Raw genomic sequence first — 27,019 nt, forward strand, 5'->3', positions numbered from 1 at the left:
ATCCATGTATTGCAGTGTTTTGTACCAGCGATCTAATTGGATCGATGGTTCAAGTCCCCTAGGGGAACTAATAAAATGTGTAAGAAAAAAAAGTTTGAAAAATTATCAGGAGTGTAAAATAATATTAAAAGTTAAAAAAAAAAACCTTTTCCCATTTTTCCCCAAGCACAATGTAAAAAATAAAAAAAAAGGAATGAAATAAAAAGTGATAAAAAAAATCGTATGTACCAAAAAATGCCTCTCAGAATGTGGTGAAATTAAAAAATTTTTTTTTTTTAACAAATAGTTTTTGCATTGTAAAAGTAGTAAAATATGATTTTTTTTTCTATTTTATGAAGTCTAAAACCTGGGTGCGACTATAGTCAGGTGCATCTTATAGTCCGAAAAATACGGTAACGCAAAAATACATAAACATAAAAATATTAAATTAAAAAAAAGTTATAAACTAAAAGAGATCCAGAGATGATGGTGAGGCACTTGCAGCAGTGGACTCCATACTCTCAGAGGAAGATTGTGATGAAGGTTGCCATGGTGACGGATTGCCATAACAAGGCTCTTGTGGGCTGTAGTAAGCCCCCCTATAACCACTTGGGTAGTCTTGAGACATTTGCCTTGGAAAATATTGCCGTTGATGCAGCATTGGAGGAGCTGGAGTGCTAAAGCTCTGTGATGCTTGAGCCTGAGGCATAATGTGCCCAAACAAGCGCCTGTGCTCTAGTGCTGTAAAGCACTCCCTAGGATCATTAGATGGTATAGCAGATTGAAGCAAAATCAAAATAGATGATTGTGTGCGTAGGCAATGCTCTGCCGGTACAAACCGCAAATATGGACTCAGGCTTCGGGTAAAAGTGTCCACCTCATCCTCTGGTCGATTTCGATTCAGATATTCCAGAACCCAAGTGTCCACCTAGCTAGCCATAGTTCATTTTTTTCTCTTCTTGGTTGCAGCACGAGAGCGAATTCACGGAGGGGTAGGGCTGCATAGACTGGGTCCAGAAGATGAACCAGAATCCAGTTCTGGGATTGGAAGAGTGGTTTTGCTCCTCTCTAGTCTCCTCCATCTGTCTACTCTCCTCTTCCTCCTCATTCTCCTCCAGGTTGGATTCAGAGCTAAATTTGGATAAAAAATTAACAAATGAATACATATTACATGTATTTGCATCATGGAAATTAATGACATATCCACACGTTACATTTTTAAGATATTATCTTGTGGATATGTCATAAATTTCCATGATGGGAAAACCCCTAGAACATTTTTCTTTATTTTGGGATACTTACGGACGAAGATCAAATATGGGGCTCCGGAAAGACAGCTTTTTGGTGAAGACGTATGGCCTTTTCTTTGAGGGCGCAGAATGACTCTTCCCTTTTTGGCTCAGATCCCTACGGTACTGGTCCCTCGTACTACACCAACGAATTTTTAAGTCATCCACTGTTGAAAAAAATATATATATAAATATATTTATAGATATACGTGTATTTAACATTGGGGCCAATATACTAAACATGTACTACTAGTCCAATATGAAATGAACGGTTCATTTTAGCAGTGACACCGTGTCTAACAGGGCCACATGACATAAATTACTTCGAAAGTTGAGCAAAAACTTCATCAACATGGACACAAGGCATCTATATAGGGGGCAGTAACGGAGACACCGTGTCTATCAGGACCATATAGCGTAAATTGTTTAAAAAGTTACGCAAAAACTTGACCAACTATGCAGGATATACTATGCTTGCACTTACCAAATTTGGTTCTGTCAGCAGGCGTCGCACTACTCCAATCATTTGAGAACATCACTTTTGAAATGGCCTCCCACGCATTGTCTTTGCGGTGCTGGTCGTGGTAGGTATCCGACCTCATGTCCCACCACTCCAGCCTCTCCTGCACCAACGTGATAATCCTCTCCACATTGAGAGCCCGAGACATGATGTCTGGCTGCGCACAGGACTGTCTGGCTGTTGCTCCTGTAGCTGGTCACGCTGCTCTACAAACACTTCCTGCTTTTTTTTTTTCCAATACCCTTTGCAACTGTGCGTAAAAAACGCATAGCTCACGCGTGTTGCAAGTGTGCTGTGCGTTGTTTTCACGCACCCTCTGACTTCAATGGGTGACTGCGATGCATAAATACGCACCAATATTGGTTATGCTGTGAGTTTTACGCAACGGACTAATGCTGCGTGAAAAACAAACAAGTCCCATTGAAATGAATGGGTCCGTGTGCTGTGAGTGATTTCCATGCACAGCACATGGACGAGTTTTACGCTCGTCTGAATGAGCCCTTAGGCTACGTTCATACAGGGTTGACATGTTGCATAAAAGCACACAGCGTATGTGTCCTGGTCGCCACAGGGAATTCAGTTCAGTTTTTCGGCCGGAATGTCTGCTGCGGAAATCCTGCACTGAACAGAAAAAAAAAGGATATAGTTACCATGGCAACGCGTCCCTCCGACGTCCTGACATTCTGCAGTCCTGGGATGCCGTTTCATCCCATGTGACCGCAGCTCCCTGTAATTGGCTGCAGCGGTCACATGGGATGAAATATGATCCCAGGAGGCCAACTTGGATGAAGAAGCACAAAATTCTGGGTAAGTAAAAGATTATTTTTATTCCTGAGTTGCGATTTTTGAGGCGAAATTGCAGCTTTTCTGCCACAAAAATCGCAACATCTGCTGTTTGTTGCGGGTCTTACCTTCCCATTGAATTCAATGGGGAAAACCCGAGACAAAAAAGCAGCGATTACGCAAATACAATTGACATGCTGCTGATTAAAAAAACGCACCGCAGGTCAATTTCTGAGCATTTTTTCCGCTTATCATTTACACAGTGTGTGGATGAGATTTGTTCAAATCTCATCCACACTACTGCTACTGTATTCCGCAATAAAATCCGTTATTACGTGTGAACTTACTCTTAGGCCTTATTCACACGAACGTGTTATACGTCCATGCTACGCGCGTGATTTTCCTATGTATGTAAATGGGGCCGTTCAGACTGTCAGTGATTTTCACGCAGCGTATGTGCGCGGCGTAAAACTCACGACATGTCCTATACTTGCCCGTGTTTCGCGCAGCACGCACCCATTGAAGTCAATGGGTGCGTGCAAATCGCGCTCGACACACAGGAGCACTTCTGGGTGCTGCGTGTGATTTGTGCAACAGTAGTAAAAAAAATGAATGAAAACAGAAAAGCACCTCGTGCAAAATGGTACCAATGAAAACTACAGTTTGTCCCGCAACAAATAAGCCCTCACACGGCTCCGGAGGTGAAAAAATAAAAAATTTCTGGCTCTCAGAATATGACGATGCAAAATGTGCAGAGTGTTCCAATATCGGATAAGATCGGGCGCCATTTATCAGTGCGACACCGGCCACATATCTATGAATTATTATTTATTTACCACATTATTATACCCCCTTATTATGCCCTGATGTTCTCCCCACAGCCTACATATGCCCCCTCATTATAAACTGAAATACCAGCAAAACCCCAAATAGAACTACTACCAAGCAAAATCTGCGCCCCAAAAGCAAAATGGCGTCCCTCCCTTCTAAGCCCTGCAGCGTGCCCAAACAGCAGTTTGCGCCCACATATAATGGCATCGCCATACCCAAGAGTACCCGCTTAACGTTTTATGAGGTATTTGTCTTCAGTGGCACAAACTGGGAACAACATATTATGCACTAAAATGGCATATCAGTGGAAAATTGCAATATTCACAACATCCGCTGTGCATTAACCCCTTTGCGCACTATGACTTAATAGCACGTCATGGTGCGGGGGTTGATGTATGGAGCGGGCTCACGTGCTGAGCCCGCTCCATATGCTGCGGGTGTCAGCTGTGTATTACAGCTGACACCCAGGACTAATGGACAGGAACAGCGATCGTGCGGTTACAGAAGCCTGTAAAAATAACAATATACTGCAATACATTAGTATTGCAGCATATTGTACCCGCGGATCCAATGATCGCTGGTTCAAGTCCTCTAAGGGGACTAATAAAATGTGTAGAAGAATTAAAGTTATTAGTAGTGAGAAAGAAAAAAGTTTAAAGTTAAAAAACCCCCCTTTTCCCATTTTTCTTCTAAAGTAATGTAAAAAAAATAAACAAAATTGGTATCGCTACGTCCGTAAAAGGCCGAACTATTACAATATACCATTATTTAACTCGCACGGTGAACACCGTAAAAAACGTAAATAATGTAAACCGCCAAAATCGCTGTTTTTTTGTCACTTTAGCGCTAAAAAAAAAAATGAAGTACCAAAAAATGGTACCAATAAAAACGACAGCTCGCCCCGCAAAAAATAAGACCTCCCACTGCTCAATCAACTGAAAAATAAAAAAGTTACGTCTCTCAGAATGTGGTGAAACAAAACATTTTTTTATTTTAAAGGGAATGTGTCGCTAGAAAATTATTATTATTTTTTTCAGTTAAACAATTAGCATTTGAGTTAACACATTGTTTTAATTTTTTTACAAGTCAGGAAATATTATAAATTAGATTCTAACTTAAAACATTTCCATGTGCTGGTTACTAGAGGGAGCAGTTCCCAAAATTGCAGCATGGTCACTGTGGTAAAGCAACCTCATTGCTTTACGCTGCAAATTTGGGGTGGACACACTCTCCTCTAGAGTCCTCACACAATCCCCCCACCCTTCTTCTAGCTAGTGCCAGGAGGAGGGGTTTGAAGGTCTACACTGTGTGCCGCCATTTTCTGAGTGACTGCACAGTGTAGGAGGATTAGATACAGGGCTCAGCAGACACGAACATACACGAACATAATACACACATCACATACACGAACATAAATTTTCTGCTCCTGCCGCCGCCGCTGGTCTACGCTCCTTGTGCCTTCGCTTCGTTGAACATATGGCCGGGAGCCGCGGCCGGAAGTCGTCATCTTACTGTCCGGCAGCGGCTTCCGGTCCACATGAAAATGGTGCCGGATTTCACTCTACGAACGACCTTCATTTTGGTCTGTGTGGGAGCAGCACATGCGCCGTTCTCACACAGACAGGGTACACTTCTGTGAATGGAACGGCTCCCGTTCACATTCCCTATGGGGTTGTATGTTCCGTATTCCATCTCTGTATATGTCGTTAATCGACACATAGAGAGATGAAAAAAAAATGGCAGCCCCCATAGAGAAGTAAAAGTAAGAACACAGTAAAAAGTTTAAAGTCACAACACAAATAAATAAAATTTTTGTTAATATTTTATTAAAAGCAATATAATAATAATTTAAAAAAAAAATCATGACACCTTCCCTTTAACAATTAGATTTTTCTTTGTAAAAGTAGTATAATATTAAAAAAACTATATAAATTTGTTATCACCGTAATTGTATTGAGCCGCAGAATAAAGTAAAGTTTGCAATTCTACCGCACGGCGAAAGCTGTAAAAACGAAAACCCCAAAAAGTGGAATCAGATTTTTTTCCTATATCAGCCCGCAAAGAATTTATTTTCAGTTTCCCAGTAAATTTTATGGCACTTTAAGTGGTGTCAATAGAAACTACAGCTCCTCCAGCAAGAAATAAGCCCTCACATCACTCTACAGTGAAAAACGAAAATAAGAAAGCAAAAAATGGATCAGTCCTGAAAGGGTTAATTAATTTCTAATGAAAAAAATGTATGACCACATGTGGGGTATTTCCGTACTCGGGAGAAATTGCTTTACAAAAATTGGTTGTTTTTTTCTCCTTTATCCCTTGTGAAAATGAGAAAATTCAACATTTTAGTGGAAAAAAATTGTGATATTCATTTTCACGGCCTAATTCTAATAAATTCTGCAAAAGACCCGTGGGGTCTAAATGCTCACTATACCCTTAGAAAAATTCCTTGAGGGGTGTTTCCAAAATGGGGTAACTTTGTTCTGGTCCCTCCAGGGCGTTGCAAACGCGACATGGCACCGAAAACCATTCCAGCAAAATCTGTGCTCCAAAATCCAAATGGCGCTCCTTCCCTTCTGAGCCCTACTGTGGGTCCAATCAGAAGTTTATTACCACATATGGGGTATTGCCGTAATTGGGAGACATTGCTTTACAAATGTTGGGGTGCATTTTTTTCGTTATTCTTTGTAAATATTAAAAATTTCTATGTTTTTTTCAGAAAAAACAGTAGATTTTCATTTTTACAGACTAATTCCAATATATTTAACGAAAAACCTGTGTGGACAAAATGCGAACTATACCCCTAGATAAATTCCTTGAGAGGTGTAGTTTCCAAAATGGGGTCACTTTTGGGGTGTTTCCACTGTTCTGGCACCACAAGACCTCTTCAAACCTGACAAGGTGCCTAAAATATATTCTAAAAAAAAAGGAGGCCTAAAATCCACTGGGTGTTTCTTTGCTTCTGAGGCCTGTGTTTCTGTTAAGGATCTGCCAGGCACAGCTTCTGTATCTACGCCCATAGGTAATCAGTCTGCACTTGCTTCTATGTCGGTGAGACTGACTCCATCTTCCACCACTCAGGATGGCAGGCTTAGGAGTGGGAGAGCCTATCACAGCCTGGCCAGACGGAGCTAGCTCCCGCCCTGTCTATTTATACCTGCCTTTCCTGTTCCTCCTTGCTTGTGATTCTTCTCGTGTGGTTTCCTGGCCCTGCTGCAGCTTCTTGATCTATTTGACCCTGCTTCATATTGACCCTGGCTTACTGACTACTCTCCTGCTCCGCATTTGGTACCTCGTACACTCCTGGTTTGACTCGGCTTGTTCACTACTCTCCTGCTCTGCGTTTGGTACTTCGTACACTCCTGGTTTGACTCGGCTCGTTCACCACTCTTGTTGCTCACGGTGTTGCCGTGGGCAACTTCCCCTTTTCCCTTGCTTCTGTGTACCCTTGTCTGTTTGTCTGTCGTGCACTTATTGAGCGTAGGGACCGTCGCCCAGTTGTACCCCGTCGCCTAGGGTGGGTCGTTGCAAGTAGGCAGGGACTGAGTGGCGGGTAGATTAGGACTCACTTTTCCTTACCCCATCATTACAGTTTCAGTCCATTAGCGCACTAGGGCCACATGTGGGATATTTCTAAAAACTGCAGAATCTGGGCAGTAAAATATTGAGTTGCATTTCTCGGGTAAAACCTTCTGTGTTACCAAAAAAAATGTATTAGAAATGAATTTCGTCAAAAAAAAATAAAATTTGCAAATTTCACCTCTACTTTGCTTTAATTCCTGTGAACACTTTAAGGGTTAAAACACTTTGTGAATGCTGATTCGAATACCTTGAGGGGTGCAGTTTTCAAAATAGGGTGACTTCTGGGGATTTTCTAATATATAAGGCCCTCAAAGCCACTTCAGAACTGAATTGGTCCCTGAAAAAATGGCCTTATGAAATTTTCTTTAAAATATGAGAAATTGCTGCTAAAGTTCTAAGCCTTGTAATGTCCTAGAAAAATAAAAGAACGTTCAAAAAACGATGCAAACATAAAGTAGACATATGGAAAATGTTAACTAGTAACTATTTTGTGTGGTATTACTATCTGTTTTACAAGCAGATACGTTTAAATTTAGAAAAATGCTAATTTTTCCAAATTTTTTCTACATTTTGGTGTTTTTCAGAAATAAATACAGAAATTATCGACCAAATTTTTTCACTAACATAAATTACAACATGTCACGAGAAAACAGTCTCCGAATCGCTTGGACAGGTAAAAGCATTCCAGAGTTATTACCACATAAAGTAACACGTCAGATTTGAAAAAATTGGCTGTGTCCTGATGGCCAAAACAGGCTGGGTCCTGAAGGGGTTAAAGAACGTCTGAAAATCAGCAGCGGTTTTCCCTTGAAAACAGCTCCGTATTTTCAGACGTTTTTGAGTTTGCGTGTGCACATACCCTTAGGAGGGTGCAGAATTCTTTGCGGAAAGCCTGCAGCATTTACAGTAGCAACAAAGTGGATGAGATTTCTACAAATGTCAGCCACATGCTGCAGGGGAAAAAATGCAGAAAAGTCGTGCAAAAAGTGTTCTGCATGTCAATGAATGCTGCAAATTCTAAGCAGAGATGCTGCTTATTTGGCCCATATACTTGAATGGGGAGCATCCATACTAAATTATACAAGTTGCGTTTTTGTTGCTGTTTTGTTTAGCGTTTACACAGCGCAAACGCAGTAAAAAGCGATGAAAATCCACAAGTGCACATAAAGTTTGCTACATTCAATGTTTCACACTAAATCCGCAGGTAAAACCACTGCATATTTCTGTGACTGATTTAAAGAGGCTCTGTCACCAGATTTTGCAACCCCTATCTGCTATTGCAGCAGATCGGCGCTGCAATGTAGATTACAGTAACGTTTTTATTTTTAATAAACAAGCATTTTTGGCCAAGTTATGATTATTTTTGTATTTATGCAAATGAGGCTTGCAAAAGTACAACTGGGCGTGTTTAAAGTAAAAGTCCAAGTGGGCGTGTATTATGTGCGTACATCGGGGCGTTTTTACTTCTTTTACTAGCTGGGCGTTCTGACGAGAAGTATCATCCACTTCTCTTCAGAACGCCCAGCTTCTGGCAGTGCAGACACAGCCATGTTCTCGAGAGATCACGCTGTGACGTCACTCACAGGTCCTGCATCGTGTCGGACGAGCGAGGACACATCGGCACCAGAGGCTACAGTTGATTCTGCAGCAGCATCGGTGTTTGCAGGTAAGTCGATGTAGCTACTTACCTGCAAACGCTGATGCTGCTGCAGAATCAACTGTAGCCTCTGGTGCCGATGTGGCCGACACGATGCAGGACCTGTGAGTGACGACACAGCGTGATCTCTCGAGAACACGGCTGTGTCTGCACTGCCAGAAGCTGGGCGTTCTGAAGAGAAGTGGATGATGCTGATTCGTCAGAACGCCCAGCTAGTAAAAGAAGTAAAAACGCCCCGATGTACGCACATAATACACGCCCAGTTGGACTTTTACTTTAAACACGCCCACTTGGACTTTTGCAAGCCTCATTTGCATAAATACAAAAATGGTCATAACTTGGCCAAAAATACTTGTTTTTTAAAAATAAAAACGTTACTGTAATCTACATTGCAGCGCCTATCTGCTGCAATAGCAGATGGGGGTTGCAAAATCTGGTGACAGAGCCTCTTTAAGGTTTTTTTAGATTTCGCTGCAGATTTTCTGTTACAGAAAATCTGCAGCATATCCTGTCTGTGGGAACATACCATTAGGCCCTGTTCACACAGTACAGATTTGCTGCAGATTTTGGATGTATTTTTAAGCCAAAACCTGGAACGGAGCCTAAGCAGAAGAAATATATATAGGAAGGCCTCATAGGTCTGCCCTGCTGGATCCAATTCTGGTTAAGGTTTAAAAAAATACATGCAAAATCTGAAGCAAATGAAGCATTGTGTGAACAAGGAATTAGGGTGAAGTCACACGTGGCCTATTTGCTTTGTATTTCTGCAAAAATATGCTGCAGAAAATGCCATTGTTTGAGGGATTTGCTGTAATTACGCTGCATTTCTTTAGCAAACTCCACAGGTAAAAAAAAAAATAGAAAAGTAAAAAAAAAAAGGCCTATACTTACCTTTCCGGGCGCTGCCATAGAAACGCGTCTCTGCTCATCCGGCTATTTATACCTTTTCCACAGGGGAAAACGCAGCCGAATATATGCACACTATTTGGTGCCTACATTCTGCCGGATTTCCCTGCATGTTCTAGGTAGTAAATTCTGCAAAATTTTCTGCAGCGTATGTACCCTGTGTGAACATATCCTTAAAGGGAATGTGTTGCCAGCAAAACATGTTTGTTTTTTTTTAGTTAAACAATTAGTGTGTAGGTGATTAAACATTGTTCTAATTTTTTTTATTTTTTTCACGAGTCAGGAAATATTATAAATTGGATTCAATTTATAATATTTCCCAGCACTGGTCACTAGATGGAGCAATTCCCAAAATTGCAGCATTGCATGTGGTAAAGCAACCACATTGCTTTATGCTGCAAAATTGGGAAAAAATCCCTCGCTCTAGTGAGCTCTCAGAATCCCCCCCTCCTTTATCCTGGCTAGTGCCGGGAGAAACGAGGGGTTTGAACGGTCTAACCTCCTACACTGTGTGTCGCCATTTTTTGAGCTAACACACAGTGTAGAAGGTTTACATACAGTAGTAAACACACACTGAAACACGAACATACATAGAAATCACTTACCTGCTCCAGTCGCCGCCGCTCCCTCCGGTCCGTCCGCTCCGTCTGCTGCCGCTGCTCCATGTGCACAAGTCCGGAAGCCGCGACCGGAAGTAGTAATCATACTGCCCGGCCGCGACTTCCGGTCCACAGGAAAATGGCGCCGGACGGCGCGCATTTCAAATCGGACTGTGTGGGAGCGGCGCATGCGCCGTTCCCAGACACACGGCGTACACCATAGTGGATGGAACGGGCCCCGTTCGCAGTCCCTATGGGACTGGAGCTGCCGTATTCCATGTCTGTATGTGTCGTTAATCGACACATACAGAAATGGAAAAAAAAATGGCAGCCCCCATAGGGAAGAAAAAGTGTAAAAATAGAAAAAAGTAACACACAAACACACAAATAAATATAAACGTTTTTAATAAAACCCTAACATAAAACTGATATAAAAAAAAAAATGTTGGTGACACTGTTCCTTTAAGCTGAATTCAGACAACAGTAGTATATGTCTGGGTGCCGCATGTATTTCAATGGGGCCGTTCGTAATCAGAACATGTCCTATTGTCCTTCGTTTTCACGGATCCCTCCATAGACTCAAGTCTATGAGGGATCCGTAGAAACGGGTCCTACACGGGTGCAATTTGGATGTGAAAAACGTCATTTTTTCACGTCCATGTTTGCACTCGTTCTTGTGAATCTGGCCTTATAGTTCTACTCTGTTTATAATCCACACCTGGATTTGGCTAGAAAAACTGCATTAAAAACTGCAAAAAAAATATGTGAATCTAGCCATGAACAACTCATAATAATGTGTTAAATCAGCCTAAGGCCTTATTCAGACGAACGTGTCCATTTTGCGTCCGCAAAAAACGGACACGTATGTCATGCGTTGCAGTTCCGTGTGGCATCAGTTGTTGATGTCTGTTTATGTACACATTCCTTTATTTTTAATTTTTTTCTCGTCAATTGTTATGAACTTGTGCGTGAATCATGGACAGCACACGGAGGTGCGTCCGTGTGCTTTCCATGATTTTCACGCAACCACTGACTTCAATGGGTGCGTGATGCGCAAAAAAACGCACAAGAATAGGACATGCAGTGAGTTTCACGCAACGGAAACATGCTGCATGAAAAACACTGCATGTCTGAATGGCCCCATTGAATTGCATAGGTCCGTGTGACGGCTGTTCACAGGGACGTATTCAACGTTCGTGTGAATAAGGCCTAAGAATATTGGTTCACAATTGCAGTGGCTCCTATGTGAAATAATAAAAGAAACCCCTGAAAAGTGACCCCATTTTAAAACCTACACCCCTTAAGGCATTTATTAAGGGGTATAGTGAGCATTTTCACCCCACAGGTCTTTTCCATAAATGATTGCGCTGCGGATGGTGCAAAGTAAACATTTCAATTTTTCCCTAGATATGCCATTTCAGTGGCAAATATGTCATGCCCAGCTTGTGCCATTGGAGACACACACGCCAAAAATTGTTAAAAGGGTTCTCCCGGGTATGGCAATGCCATATATGTGGCAAACAGTTTGGGCATACTGTAGGGCTCAGAAGGGAAAGAGCGCCATTTGGCTTATGGAGAGTGGATTTGCTTGGTAGTAGTTTTGTTTTGAGTTTTACTGGTATTTTAGTTCATAATGTGGGGGCATATGTAAGCTGGGCAGAGTACATTAGGGGCATAATCAGGTGGTATAATAATGGGTTAAAATAATACAGAGATGTGTGTTACGCTGTGAAGCAATCCTTTCTGCACAGGCCAGTGTCACACTGATAAATGGTGCCCTTTCTTATCCCCCTTTTGGTCCACACTCCGCACCTTTGCAGTTCGGGGAATTTTGCTGGGAAGTGTTGTCCTGGTATAATGCGGGCACCCTCGCTTCTAGCAGATATGTTTGGGCCCTCCCCTTCCTGGTTCCCTAATTTTAGGGCCTTGATAAATTGCCGCTTGAAACAGAAGAAATGTTCCCCTCGGGCCTGGACAACTGCAGATTTTTCTTTCCTCAATGGGAGCCTTAACTAATTTTATTTTTTCATAGACATAGTGGTATGAGGCCTGTTTTTTTTGCAGGATGAGCTGTAGTTATTATTGGTACCATTTTGAGGTACATGCAAATTTTTGATCACTTTTTATCCTTTTTTTTTAGGAGACAAGGTGAGCAAAAAACAGCAAATCTGGCATAGTTTTTAGGTTTTTTTTATACAGCGCTCACCATACATTATAAACTACATGTTAACTTTATTCTTCGTGTTAGTCTGATTCCGGCGATACGTAATTTATAGCACTTATTTATGATTTACAACTTTTTGCACAATAAAATAACTTTTGTAGATAGAATGTATTTTTTCTGTCGCCATGTTGTGAGAACTATTACTTTTTATTTTTTTCGTCGACGGAGCTATATGAGGGCTTGTTTTTTACGAGACTAGCTACAGCTATAGGTACCATTTTTGGATACATGCGACTTTTTGATCACTTTTTAGTTTAATTTTTGGAGGCAAAGTGACCAAAAAACAGCAATTCCACCAGTGTTTTTTTAGGTGTTTTTTTTTGCGGCATTCACTGCGCTGGATAAATTACATAATATTTTTATAGTTCAGGCCGATACGGACACGGTTATACCAAATATGTATGGTTTATTTATTTTCCCAATAATAAATGACTTGATAAGGGAAAAAGGGCGATTGCATTTTATTTTATTACTTGAAACTTTTATTTTTTACAAGTTTTATTTTTACACTTTTTTTTTAGTCCCACTAGGGGATTTGAACGTCCAACTGTTTGTTTGCTGTTCTAATACATTGCACTACCTATGTAGTGCAATGTATTAGAACTGTCAGTCGTTCACTAACAGCAAGCCAATTAGGCTCCGCCTCCAGGAAGAAGCCTAAACGGCTTCTGTAATGGCAGAACAGGAGGTCATTGTTAGGCCTCCTGTTGCCATAGTAGCAGTCGGCAGCCTGCTGCCGATTTGCTACAAACCACTAAGATGCAGCTATTGCTAGGGAGGGAGCTAGCTCCGGTCTCTGCCCTTATAGGAGGGACACCCACCGCTGATAATGCCGGCTCAGCTTCCGAGGCGGAAGCTGAGCCGGCGCCATTGCCATAGAGACTGGAAGCCTTTTAGGCCCCGCGTTCGAGCGGAGCATAGGAGGCGTCCGTAGCTGGCAGATCGGGAGGCCAGTATTAGGCCTCCCGTTGCCATTGCAGCCACCAGCAACCCAGCGATCACGTTGCTGGGGTGCTGGTGTCTAAAAACTCCTCAGATGCTGCTATCTCTATTGAGCGCAGTATCTGAGGAGTTAATCGGCCGGATCGAAGGTTAGCTCTGGTCCTAGCCGCTACAGCAGGGTGTCAGCTGTAACATACAGCTGGCACCCAGCAGTGATAGTGCGGGCTCAGCTCCTGAGCCCCCACTATCACCGCAACAAAATGGTACTGCGCTTTGCGGGAACCCCTGACCGACAGCGCCCTATGTATACAGAGGATGTCGGGAAGGGGTTAAAGAGAACTCCTGTTTATTTGGGAAATACTTGCATTTCACATTAGATAAAAATTCTAGTAAATTTTTTCTTTTAACTTTGCATTCTGCCGGTTCTCCATTATTCCTCCTAGAAGTGTATAAATGAATTGACGATTGTGAAGACCTCCAGGGAGTTGCGAGACACTCACCGATGTCCCGCTTTCAACTGTATCTGCGTACTCAGGACGCAGATACAATTGAATCCAATGCTGGAGCAAGGAGCTGATCGCTCCTTGCTCCAGCATTTACTATGTCGTGAGTGTCGAGCCGTAAGCAGCTTGGAGCAGACAGGCGCGATGTAGTACCGAGCTACAAACTGCACAGACCGGAGGAGCAGAAAGATCTCCTCCACTTGTCGTAGCTGAGTAATTATTTTATTATTAGGCACTATGGGGACATTAGACTGTGTGAGGGCAACTTGACGGCAATATCCTGCTATGGGGCAATATACTGAATGAGGGCAACTGTGGGGTATTCTACTGTGTGAGGGAAGCTATGGGGGTATTATTCTGTGTGGAGGCAGCTATGGGGCCATTAATTTGTGTGGAGGCAGCTATGGGGTCATTAATCTGTGTGTGTGGGGGGCAGCTTAAGTAGCATTATACTGTGTGGGGGCAGCTATAGGGGTACTATCCTGTGTGGGCAGCTATAGGGGTATTATCCTGAATGGGGCAGCTATAGGGGTATTACCCTGTGTGGGGGCGGTCATTGGGGCATTATACTGTGTGTGGCAGTTATAGGGGCATTATACTGTGTGGAGGAAGCTATGGGGGCATTATACAGTGTTGGGGTAGCTATAAAGGTATTATACCATGTGTGGGGCAGCTATGTGGCATTATACTGTGTGGGGAGAGCAATAGAGGTATTATCCTGTGTGGGGAGAGCAATAGAGGTATTATCCTGTGTGGGGAGAGCTATAGGGGCATTATACTGTGTGGAGGCAGCTATAAGAGCATTATAATGTGTGGGATCAGCTACAAGAGCATTTTACTGTGTGAGTGTAATGTCTGGGTAGGGAGACGGACAGGTGAGCCCTAATCTACCCGCCACTTAGTCCCTGCCTACTTGCACAGTCCGTCCTAGGCGACGGCGTACAACTGGGCGACGGTCCCTACTCTCACTATGTGCACAACAGACAAAACAAGGGAACACAGAAGCAAGGGAAGAGGGGCAGTTGCCCACGGAAACACCGTGAGCAACAGAGAAGTGAACGAGCCGAGTCAAACCAGGAGAGTATGCGGTAGCAAAAGCAGAACAGGAGAATAGTCAGTCAAGCAGGGTCAATATGAAGCAGAGGTCAATGGTAATAGCAGGAACAAAAGAGCCAGGAAAACAGGAGAATCACAGGCAAAGCACAAGCAGCAAATTAAGGTATAAATAGACCAAGGGCGGGAGCTAGAACCGTCTGGCCGGGCTGTGATATGTTCTCCCACTCCTCCGCCTACCAGCCTGAGTGGTAGCAGATCGAGTCACTCTATCAGACCTAGGAACAGATGCAGACTGATTAACCACGGGCGTAGACACAGAAGCTGTGTCTGGCAGATCCTTTACAGTGAGGTCTGCTAAGGGTCATTATACAGTGCGGAAGGCCCACTAGGTTAGGGCCTACTCAGATATTCCGTCCTCCCTGTGCCTAAAGAGACCCTGTCACCACATTATAAGTGCCCTATCTCCTACATAAGGAGATGGGCGCTATAATGTAGGTGACAGCAGTGCTTTTTATTTAAAAAAATGATCTTTTTTTACCACTTTATGAGCGATTTTAACTTTATGCTAATGAGTTTCTTAATGCCCAAGTGGGCGTATTTTTACTTTAGACCAAGTGGGCGTTGTACAGAGGAGTGTATGACAATGACCAATCAGCGTCATACACTTCTCTCCGTTCATTTATACAGCACATAGCGATATAGCTATATCGCTATGAGCAGTCACATAAACACACTATAACATTACTGCAGTGTCCTGACAATGAATATACATTACCTCCAGCCAGGACGTGATGTCTATTCAGAATCCTGACCACTTCTGTAGCGTCTCTGTGAGATTTACAGCAAGGCAAGCGTAATCTCGCGAGATTACGATGTAACCTGTCATTTCAAACGAGATTACGTTTGCCTTGCTGGAAATCTCACAGAAAAGATTCAGAAGTGGTGAGGATTCTGAATACACATCACGTCCTGGCTGGAGGTAATGTATATTCACTGTCAGAACACTGCAGCAACGTTATAGTGTGTTTATGTGGCTGCACATAGCGAGTAAATAAATGAAGATAAGTGTATGACGCTGATTGGTCACTGATTGTTCAGCGTCATACACACCTCTGTACAACGCCCACTTGGTCTAAAGTAAAAACAAGAACAGTTGGGCATTAACCCCTTTAGGACGCATGACTACATAAATAAGGCTTTTCCCTAAAACAAATAAGCCTTTTCCGGTTTGCTTTTGAGACATTTATTGCGTGTTTTGGTTACTCTGAGTGCCGATATATATCATCTAGATCGGCACCCTAGTACCACACGCGCAACTCCTCATGTCCTATCTTAGAGTTCCCCCTCTCCCCCCCCCTCCCTATTCCATTCACCACTCTTTTGCCTTATCTCCCTAGGTTCACATGGACTGCTGGTCCATGTACACTCTCGTTTTCAGACCCGTGGCGTCTGAACAGGCGGCACGGATCAGGCTTGCGAGAGAGTAACTATGGTTACGTCACAGCCATCGATTGGCTGTCCCGTCACTAGAAGGGGCGGGGTTTTCTCAGTTCCCCTTATCATACGTATCTCCTGTTGTGAGATTACAGGGAGTTTGCTTTTAGTGGGTTGTGGCGGTGATCCGCGGTGTGGCCGCCTGCTAAACTAGTGCATGAACTTGGTATGTTCGTGTACGGTTGGCTGGCGGTCACGGGGCGGATCACCGCGTCACAACAGATACACGCCCCCCAGATACGTCACAGGGAGGTGTGGGAGGTGGGCGGGTTTTAGGGGGTGTTTCCGGATGCATAAAAAGCAGGGAATCCCTCAGTATAGTGACGGTACACGCCAGGAACCGGCGTCTTTTGTTTACCTCCAACTTGGAAGGTCTAAACTTCTTGCCATTGCAAGAATGTTTTAAACAGGATACCCCTTGCCACTGCAAGCATGCTCCAATCAATGAGCTTTTTTCTTCATACGAACTGACAGCAACACTGATCTTTAAGCAGCTGACTTTGAATCTGGATGCAGCTGCTTTCTTGACCTATCTCCCCTGAGGAACTGCTTGGTCAGCAAAGAAACGCGTTGGGAGAAATATCCATTCATCATCTACTATTTCAGGAGAAGCCATATAACTATCTTTGGACACATTTACCTAAAGGACTACCAATTGAAAACAAGGGGTAGGAGGGCAACTGCCCCAGGTCTTTTACTTTATTTGTATATGTGGTCCTTGCAAAAGGAAAGGATTTTGGATAAACCTCCTGAAAAAAGTAATCATAACATACTACAACATTAGGAAACCTTATCAAGGTGGACTGATTTCTTGCTGTCTCCAGAATTTTGATTTCAATGTAAATCACTGAATATACATGAGAATTTGCATGCAGTATTGGCATATGATATCCTCACTTTTTGATACATTATTTGTTACATATATTTTAAACAAGCTCAGTAAAAGTTATATTTTATTACTCCGGATCTATCTTTTCTTCCCTTTAGGACGCAGCCTGTTTTGGCCTTGTGGCACAGCCCATTTTTTTTAAAATCTGACATGTGTTACTTTATGTGGTAATAACTCCAGAATGCTTTTACCTATCCAAGCAATTCTGAGACTGTTTTCTCGTGACATATTGTACTTTATGATAGTGAAAAAATTTGGTCGACAAATTTAATATTTATTTGTGAAAAACACCAAAATTCAGAGAAAATTTGCAGAAAATAGCATTGTTTTAAATTTAAGTGTATCTGTTTGTAAAACAGATAGTAATACCACACAAAATAGTTTAACATTTCCCATATGTCTACTTTATGTTTGCATCATTTTTTGAACATACTTTTAATTTTTTAGGACGTTACAACGATTAGAACTTTAGCAGCAATTTCTCACATTTTCAAGAAAATTACAAAAGGCTATTTTTTCAGGGACTAGTTCAGTTCTGAAGTGACTTTGAGGGCCTTATATATTAGAAAGTCACCATAAATCACCCCATTTTAAAAACTGCACCCCTCAAAGTATTCAAAACAGCATTCTCAAAGTCTCTTAACCCTTTAGGCGTTTCACAGGAATTAAATCAATGTAGAGGTGAAATTTTAGAATTTCATTTTTTTTGGCTGAAATTCATTTGTAATACATTTTTTTCTGTAAAACAGAAGGTTTTTGTAATGATGGGGGAAAGGAAACAGACAAGTGAGCCCTAATCTACCCGCCACTCAGTCCCTGCCTACTTGCAACGACCCGCCCTAGTCGACGGGGTACAACTGGGCGACGGTCCCTACGCTCAATAAGTGCCCGACCGACAAACAGACAAGGGTACACAGGAGCAAGGGAAAAGGGGCAGTTGCCCACGGCAACACCGTGAGCAACAAGAGTGGTGAACGAGCCGAGTCAAACCAGGAGTGTACGAGGTACCAAACGCAGAGCAGGAGAGTAGTGAACAAGACGAGTCAAACCAGGAGTGTACGAGGTACCAAACGCAGAGCAGGAGAGTAGTCAGTAAGCCAGGGTCAATATGAAGCAAGGTCAAATGGTTCAAGAAGCTGCAGCAGGGCCAGGAAACAAAACAAGAATCACAAGCAAGGAGGAACAGGAAAGGCAGTTATAAATAGACAGAGGGCGGGAGCTAGTTCCGTCTGGCCAGGCTGTGATAGGCTCTCCAACTCCTAAGCCTGCCATCCTGAGTGGTGGAAGATGGAGTCAGTCTCACAGACATAGAAGCAGGTGCAGACTGATTACCTATGGGCGTGGATACAGAAGCTGTGCCTGGCAGATCCTTAACAGTTTTACCAAAGAAACGCATCTCAATATTTATTGCCCAGATTCTGCAGTTTTTAGAAATATCACACATGCGGCCCTAGTGTGCTAACAGACTGAAGCACAGGCCTCAGAAGCAAATGAACACCTAGTGGATTTTGGGGCCTCCTTTTTTTAAAATTATATTTTAGGCACCATGTCAGGTTTGAAGAGATCTTGTGGTGCCAAAGCAGTGGAAACCCCCCAAAAGGAATGACGGAGAAAAAACACCACAACATTTGTGCAGCAATTTCTCCCGATTACGGCAATACCCCATATGTGGTAATAAACCGCTGTTTAGACCCACAGCACGGCTCAGAAACGAAGGAGCAATATTTGGATTTTTGGGCGCAGATTTTGCTGGAATGTTTGTCGGTGCCGTGTCGTGTTTGCAACGCCCTTGAGGGATGAAAACAGTGGAAACCCCCAAAAAGTAACCCCATTTTGAAAACTACACCCCTCAAGGAATTTTTCTAGTGGCATAGTTAGCATTTTGACCCCACAGTTTTTTTGCAGAATTTAGTGGAAATAGACTGTGAAGATGAAAATCTACTTTTTTTCTGAAAAAACTTAGAATTTTTAAGTTTTTACAAGGAATGACGGAGAAAAAGCACCACAACATTTGTAAAGCAATTTCTTTCGATTACGGTAATGCCCCATATGTGATTATAAACTACTGTTTGGACCCACGGCAGGGCTCAGAAACAAAAGAGCGCAATTTGTAGCACAGATTTTGCTGGAATGGTCTTCAGGTGCCATGTTGCGTTTGAAGAGCTCCAGTACAGTGAAGTGACCCCATTTTGGAAACTGCACCCCTCAAAAAAAAATTTGTAGGGGTGTGATCACTTTTATGACTTTTCTGGCTTGCAAAATAAAATGTTACATTTTTTACAAATGCGCCATTTTTTGGGCAGATTTTTCAGACACAACATATAAGTGAAGTAAAGTGACTCAATATTTATTGGGATATTTCTTCTGACTTTAGAAATATCCCCAAAGTGGTCTAAATACGTTGTCTGGACACATAGCAGTGCCTGGAAGTGAAGAAGCACCACAAAGATTTTGAGGCCTTAATTTTACTTGGATGATTTTTAGCCACAAGCATAGGCCTAAAAAATTGTGCAGATCATACACATATGTTATAGTATTGTAAAGGATCTGCCAGACACAGCTTCTGTGTCGACGCCCGTGGTTAGTCAGTCTGCACCTGCTCCTAAGTCTGATCGAGTGACCCCTCCTTCTACCAATCAGGCAGGGAGGCTGAGGAGTGGGAGAGCCTATCACAGCCTGGCCAAACGGAGCTAGTTCCCGCCCCCTGTCTATTTATACCTTCACTTCCTGCTCCTCCTTTGCCTGTGATTCTGTCTGTTTCCTGGCTCTGCTGCTGCTGCCTGTACTTTTGTCCTCTGCTCCATATAGACCCTGGCTTACTGACTACTCTCCTGCTCTGCGTTTGGTACCTTGTACACTCCTGGTTTGACTCGGCTCGTTCACTACTCTCCTGCTCTGCGTTTGGTACCTCGTACACTCCTGGTTTGACTCGGCTTGTTCACTACTCTCCTGTTCTGCGTTGGTACCTCGTACACTCCTGGTTTGACTACTCTTGTTGCTCACGGTGTTGCCGTGGGCAACTGCCCCGTTCCCCTAGCTTCTGTGTACCCTTGTCTGTTTGTCTGTCGTGCACATAGTGAGCGTAGGGACCGTCGCCCAGTTGTACGCCGTCGCCTAGGACGGGCCGTTGCAAGTAGGCAGGGACTGAGTGGCGGGTAGATTAGGGCTCACCTGTCTGTCTCCCTACCCCGGCATTACAAGTATTAGGTATTCCTCTAGGGGTATAATGAGGGTTTTTAGTTTTGTTACACATTTTTTTTTAGAGTGTCCAATATTATAAATGGGTAAAAGACCAGAATGATAAAGGGAGGTGTGGGGATTTCAAAAGTATAATTTTTTTAATCGAGGGAGGTGTGGAAGATGCGGAAGCAGTTCTTCATGCAGAGTCCGGGTTTTGATGGACTGGTGTCGCACTGATATATGGTATCCTTACGGATACCCTTTTTTGCACAGACACGGCAAGTATTTTGTGCCCGCCGTTTTTTTGGAGTTGCAGGCACTTCACTTGGAAAGTGCTGCCCAGGAACGATACGGCAAGAACTACTTGAAGCAGCAGATGTTTTCCCCACCTCGTCTCCAAGCAACAGAAATGTAATAATTTTTTCTTGGTACTCCAAGTAGGTACCCGGGTGGCCAGCGTTACGGAAAAATAAAAATTAATTGTACAGTGCCATCTGTACAAGGTACACGGACAATTTTTTGTACCAAATTTTGCTTTTTCGCATGGCACTATATGGTTTTAACACCTGGTCATTCAGGTCAACCCCCCCATGAATTTATTATATGCCTGAATGCACACAGGCTTCATTGTGGAGGTTGTGAATCCACGTGTGGGGACAGGGGTGCAGCTGGCATCATGCATAGATGTCAGCATGAATACATCTTTTTTATCCCGGTATTTCAAACACAGGATCCCATCCTGCAGCAATGCCCTGCTTTCTCCTATTGGCAGGGATTGGCCGATGAGGTTCTTGGGAAGGTGCCGCTGTTTTTTTCGGACCGTCCCACATACCACTGTTTTTTTGTCTTTTAGACATTTGAACAGGGGTACACTTGTGTACCAGTTGTCCAAGTACAAGTTGTACCCCTGATCTAACAGTGGGTGTAGGAGGTCCCACACTACCTTCCCTGTTGTGGACAGTACGGGGACGACGACAATTTGGGGGCTGTATTGTCCTGTCCTTCCCCTCATAGATCCGGAAAGCATGTGTGTATCCGGTCTCAGACTCACACAGCTTGTAGACCTTGATCCCGTACCTGGCGCGCTTATTGGGCAAATATTGGCGAAACTTCAGCCTACCCTTGAAGTGCACCAGGGATTCATCAACTGAAATCTCTTTGTCGGGGGTGTAGATTTCAGGAAACTTTTGGGAAAAAAAGTTTATGAGGGGCCTAATTTTAAAAAGTCTGTCGGAATTGGGGTCATCCTGGCGGGTGGGGGGCATAGAGAGTTGTCATTAAAGTGCAGAAATTTTTGGATTGCCTCAAAGCAGGGTCTGGTCATTGTATTGCGGTACAATGGACAATGATAAAGAATGTCCGTGGACCAGTAGGATCTCACTTTGGGCTTTTTAGTGAGACCCATGTTGAGAACTAACTCCCAATATTTTTGCATTTCTGCACAATTAGTTGGTTGCCAACGATTGGGCTGGGCATAAAATGAGTTTGGGTGTTTGGCTATAAATTGGTGGGCGTAGATGTTGGTTTGGTCCACCATAAGCTCTATCAAATTGTCGGTAAAAAACAACTTGAAATATTCAATTACAGGCAGTCCTTCCGTCTGCACATTAATTCCTGCTGCAGCAGTAAATTCTGGGATTTGGGGGGTGTAATTGGTTGGGGGTGACCAATCACTGCTGGCAGTACCAGGGTCAGGCAGAACGGCAGTTTCAGGGTCAAGCAGAACCTGGGCACTAACCCTCCTGCGACTACGAGGAGGTTCCTCGCTGTCACTAGAGGAGGAGGACGAGAGAAAGAACTCTGGTTCCTCACCACTCGCTGAGTCCGTATCGGATGCGATCATGGCATACACCTCTTCAGCGGTGTAACGCTTCGCAGCTGTAAAGGATCTGCCAGGCACAGCTTCGGGGTTAACGCCCATAGATAATCAGTCTGCACCTGCTTCTATGTCTGTGAGACTGACTCCATCTTCCACCACTCAGGGTGGCAGGCTTAGGAGTGGGAGAACCTATCACAGCCTGGCCAGACGGAGCTAGCTCCCGCGCTCTGTCTATTTATACCTGCCTTTCCTGTTCCTCCTTTGTTTGTGATTCTTCTCGTTTGGTTTCCTGGCCCTGCTGCAGCTTCTTGTACCATTGTCCTTGCTTCTTATTGACCCCGGCTTGCTGACTACTCTCCTGCTCTGCGTTTGGTACCTCGTACAGTCCTGGTTTGACTCGGCTTGTTTACTACTCTTCTGCTCTGCGTTTGGCACCTCGTACTCTCCTGGTTTGACTCGGCTTGTTCACTTCTCTTGTTGCTCACGGTGTTGCCGTGGGCAACTGCCCTTTCTCCCCCTAGCTCTGTGTACCCTTGTCTGTTGTGCACTTATTGAGCGTAGGGATCGTCGCCCAGTTGTACCCCGTCGCCTAGGGCGGGTCGTTGCAAGTAGGCAGGGACTGAGTGGTGGGTAGATTAGGGCTCACTTGTCTGTCTCCCCACCCCCGTCATTACAGCAGCCATTTTATTAATTTGTGTGTGTGTATATATGTAGTTTATACACACGTAGCTGTAACAACGTTACGTTGTATAACAAAGATTTTTTTTTTGTTTTTTCACACTAAAACACTAACGCTGAAACACTACGTTTTTTTAGATTTTTTCACAGAAAACACTAAACACAAATAATTTTTTTGGGGTTTAGTTTTTTTTATAACACTTAGTACCACTTACTAACTGACAAATGACGCGACTAACAGTGACGGATTGACACTAACTGACAAGTGACGCGACTAACAGTGACGGATTGACACTAACTGATAAGTGACGCGACTAACAGTGACGGATTGACGCTGAGAAGTGACGCATTGACACTAACTGCCAAACTGACGCTACGGATTGATACTGACGCTACGGATTGACGCCAACTGACAACTAACGCTATAGCGCTACAGATTGACGCTAACAAATCTCCCTTAGGCTGGATTCACACGAGCGTGCCGTTTTTGCGCGGGAAAAAAACGCAGCGTTTTGCCTGCGCAACGGGCACTTAACAGCTCCGTGTGGCAGCCCCGTATGATGCGTGGCTGCGTGATTTTCGCGCAGCCGCCATCATTATGACACTCCATTTGGATGTTTGTAAACAGAAAAGCACGTGGTGCTTTTCTGTTTTCATTCATCCTTTTGACTGCTGTTGCGCGAATCACGCAGTTCGCACGGAAGTGCTTCCGTGTGGCATGCGTAGTTTCCACGCACCCATTGACTTCAATAGGTGCGTGATGCGCGAAAAACGCCCAAAGAACGGACATGTCGTGACTTTTTTTTCAGCGGACTCACGCTGAGTAAAAATCACGCACATGTCTGCACGGCCCCATAGACTAATATAGGTCCGTGCGACGCGCGTGAAAGTCACGCGCGTTACACGGACGTATTTCCCGTTCGTCTGAATAAGCCCTTATACACTGGGAGGTGTGTGGGGTCACACACTAGGAACAGGGAAGAGGGAAATTAGGGGTTGATTATTTTTTTCACTTTGTGTGGGGCACACAACACGACACAGGCTCTGATCTCTCCAACTTTTCTTCACCTACTAAGAGATCAGAGCCTGTGTCCGGTATTTTTCACCCGCCCTTGGTGAAAAACGTACTGTGATTGGTGGGTCTGAACAGACTCACCAACCACCACTTCTATTGGTTCATTGCTGGTCACATGGGGCATGGGACGGGGGGGGGGGTCACATGGGGCATGAGATAGGGGGGGGGGGGGGTCCCATAGTAACTGTTTCCGGACTAATTTCAAGTCCAGAAACAGTTTTAAACACTTTGTTTGCAGAAGCGATATAATCGGTGGATCTGTCAGATCCGCCGATTACATCGATTGCCGGCATTGGACCTCTTTTACGGGTCCAATGCCGGTAACTGGGGAGTGTTAGCTGTCAGGGGAGGGGGTTTTACCCGCCCCTTTACCCGCCCCCAGGCTGAGAATGAACTATGATAGGTGGGTCTGTTCAGACCCACCTATCAATGCAATCGCCGGCAATGGCCACTGCTATTGGTCTATTGCCGGTGACATGGGGGCATCGGGTAGGGAGGGGGAGTGCCTATAGTAACCGTTTCGGGACTTATTACGTGTCCCGGAACGTTTTTTTATACGTTATCTGCAGAAATGATTTAATCAGTGGATCTGTACAGATCCACTTATTACATCGATCGCCGGCATTGGACCGCTGTTGGGGACAGCTGTCCTCCCCATTCCCGGTGCACACTGCCACCGACAGTGTGCACCGGGAACCACTCAGTAACTGTACGTCCCTGTGCGCTAAGACACTGGCCGCTGGGACGTACAGTTGCGTCCTGGTGCGCCTAGGGGTTAAGAAACTCATTAGCATAAAGATAAAAATCGCTCATAAAGTGGTAAAAATAGATAGTTTTTCTAAATAAAAAGCACTGCTGTCATCTACATTATAGCACCCATCTCCTTATGTAGGAGATAGGGCACTTATAATGTGGTCACAGTCTCTTTAACCCCTAGCTACTCCTCTGATGGCCTGGTAGGGTCACATGACCCACCATCAACGGCCATAGTCGGGCCTCAGCGACGCACAGCAGCAGGATACCTTGAGACTGCACCATCCCCCGCCCGCAGTATTATAGTTGTTTTCGATGTTGCAGAGACTTATTTCTAAAAGTACCGGCATCTAACTACGAATGATGTTGACGTTGACATCAGATGATATGGGGCTAAGTACAGTCGCTGAAGGTTCCAAACAAAAAGACTCGGCCAGAAGTGGGTCCCGACCTCAGAAAGTTTGGGAACCCCTGCTTTATCATATAGACTTGTTGGAAGATAACATAGGTAACCCCAAACCCCCAAGAATTTCCCATGCTTAGGCTATGTTCACACATAGTTTTTTGACGAGTTTTTTGACGCGGAAACTGCACCGCAAAACTCGTCAAAAAGGCCTGAAAATGCCTCCCATCGATTTCAATGGGAGGCGGGGGCAGTTTTCTCCCACGAGCGGTAAAACCGCCTTGCGGGAGAAAGAGGCGACATGCCCTATCTTTGGCCGTTTACGCCTCTGACCTCCCATTGACTTCAATAGGAGGCCGAGAAAGCGTATTTCGCTGCGTTTTATACCCGCAGCGCTCAATGGCCGCTGGCTAAAAACACCGCGAAAATCGGCGTGCAGGGAGAGGACAATCTGCCTCAAACTTCCAAACGGAATTTTGACTCAGAAATTCCGCCTGCAAAAAACTCTGTGTGAACATAGCCTAAGGGTACGTTAAAACTGCGGATTCCGCCACAAATTTCCGCCTCCCCTTACTTTTAATGGGAGTCGGACTCTTCTGTTTCCCGCTAGCTGATTTTTTTCAGCTAGCAGGAAAAAGAAGCGTCTTGCTCAATCTTCGGGCGGAATCCGCCTGAACCTCCCATTGAAGTCAATGGGAGGGAGGAATCTTCCTGCCGACAGTTCCGCGGCAGATTATGTGGTGGGACCCGCCAAGCAAAATGTGAACAGGGCCTAAGGGTCCATGGCGATTCTCCTTACAATAAATCGATGAAACAACCTTGAAGACAGGGTGAGCGTTCTGTTGTGTTCCAGAAGTGATGAGAATACAAAATGTTGTTATTGTGTTTGATTCCATTGGTGGTAAATGATTGTTTCCTTACCACAGATGACACATTTATCACTAATGAAAATACTTGAGTAATGGGTGTGACAGGACATAATGAAGGACTAATACTTGCATGATAACATCGATACAAAAGTCAGAGGATGTTGGCACCTGGCAAGGGTAGCGGGTGCTGGGTGGCAGCCCATGATGGTAGGGGCGGAGGACGAGATATTAGGGTGCCGGGATTGGTGCTGTCGGCTCCAGTAGCTGTGCTGGCTGAGGATTTTCTTTTCCCCACCCCCTCCCTCTGTCTCCTCTTTGCATGTCTGTGTGTCCGAGGGGTGGAAGAAAGGAAGAAAAGAGGGAGGGGAGGGAAGGAAAGAGAGACGAGCCCGGATCACTGTGCTTGGAGCTGCCACCTCAACATGGTGTAAGATCGCGATCCTGCAGCCTGGGCACAAGAGCGACGGTCATAGAGAGGGAGACGAGGGGCTGCTGCACCCCAATGTGGAGTCGGAGCCGTGCAAGGAGAACCTGAGGGAGGAGAGGAGCTCGCCCTGCTGCGTCTGGATCCAGGGCGGGGAGGAGGGCACAGATTCTGCCGGGAATATTACACAAAAAAGGGGCGACCATGGCAAACGACTCGCCTGCCAAGAGTCTGGTGGACATAGACCTCTCCTCCTTGAGGGTGAGTGTGAGAGGGCTCTACACAATAGAAAGGCGTGGAGCGGCCTCTGCCAGCCCAGTGCTTGTCGTGCACTCGATATACGGTTGGGATTTGTGCGGTTTCACTGTGATGGAAGCAGCCCCGGCAGCAGCTGCATACAGCCCCCCACCCATATGATGGAGGCAGGGCTGGGCCCCTCTTGCATGCAGCAGGAGGCCGATGGGGGGCAGCTTTCTTGTCTTGTGTGTGTTTCCTGCAATGCTTTTAGTTCTGGGTAGAACGTGTCCGGGCATTGGGCTGCTGGTGGCACAGTCACACTGGCTTCCT

The 27,019-nt window shown here is 44.5% G+C and overlaps 1 protein-coding gene and 1 long non-coding RNA gene across 5 annotated transcripts in view; one reads left to right on the forward strand and one right to left on the reverse strand.

Moving 5' to 3' along the window:
* Positions 1–234: 234 nt before the first annotated feature.
* LOC142742685 (uncharacterized) lies at positions 235–26,848 on the reverse strand. Its single transcript, XR_012881422.1, has 3 exons — positions 26,197–26,848; positions 1,282–1,435; positions 235–1,110 (listed from the first exon to the last, which is right to left on the reverse strand). It is a non-coding gene; the product is annotated as an uncharacterized LOC142742685 (long non-coding RNA).
* MAP4K4 (mitogen-activated protein kinase kinase kinase kinase 4) overlaps positions 26,285–27,019 on the forward strand; it is a 174,769-nt gene continuing 174,034 nt past the window's right edge. For 2 of the 4 annotated variants that reach the window (XM_075852696.1, XM_075852699.1), the window contains exon 1: positions 26,287–26,713. In XM_075852696.1, coding sequence (XP_075708811.1) covers positions 26,657–26,713 — 57 coding nt within the window. In that variant the 5' untranslated portion in view covers positions 26,287–26,656. Of the gene's footprint in view, positions 26,714–27,019 lie in introns of all 4 variants that reach the window. The other 2 variants (XM_075852694.1, XM_075852695.1) reach the window with 2 other exon arrangements.

The sequence above is a fragment of the Rhinoderma darwinii genome, chromosome 2, assembly GCF_050947455.1.
Source record: "Rhinoderma darwinii isolate aRhiDar2 chromosome 2, aRhiDar2.hap1, whole genome shotgun sequence".
Taxonomy (NCBI): Eukaryota; Metazoa; Chordata; class Amphibia; order Anura; family Rhinodermatidae; genus Rhinoderma; species Rhinoderma darwinii.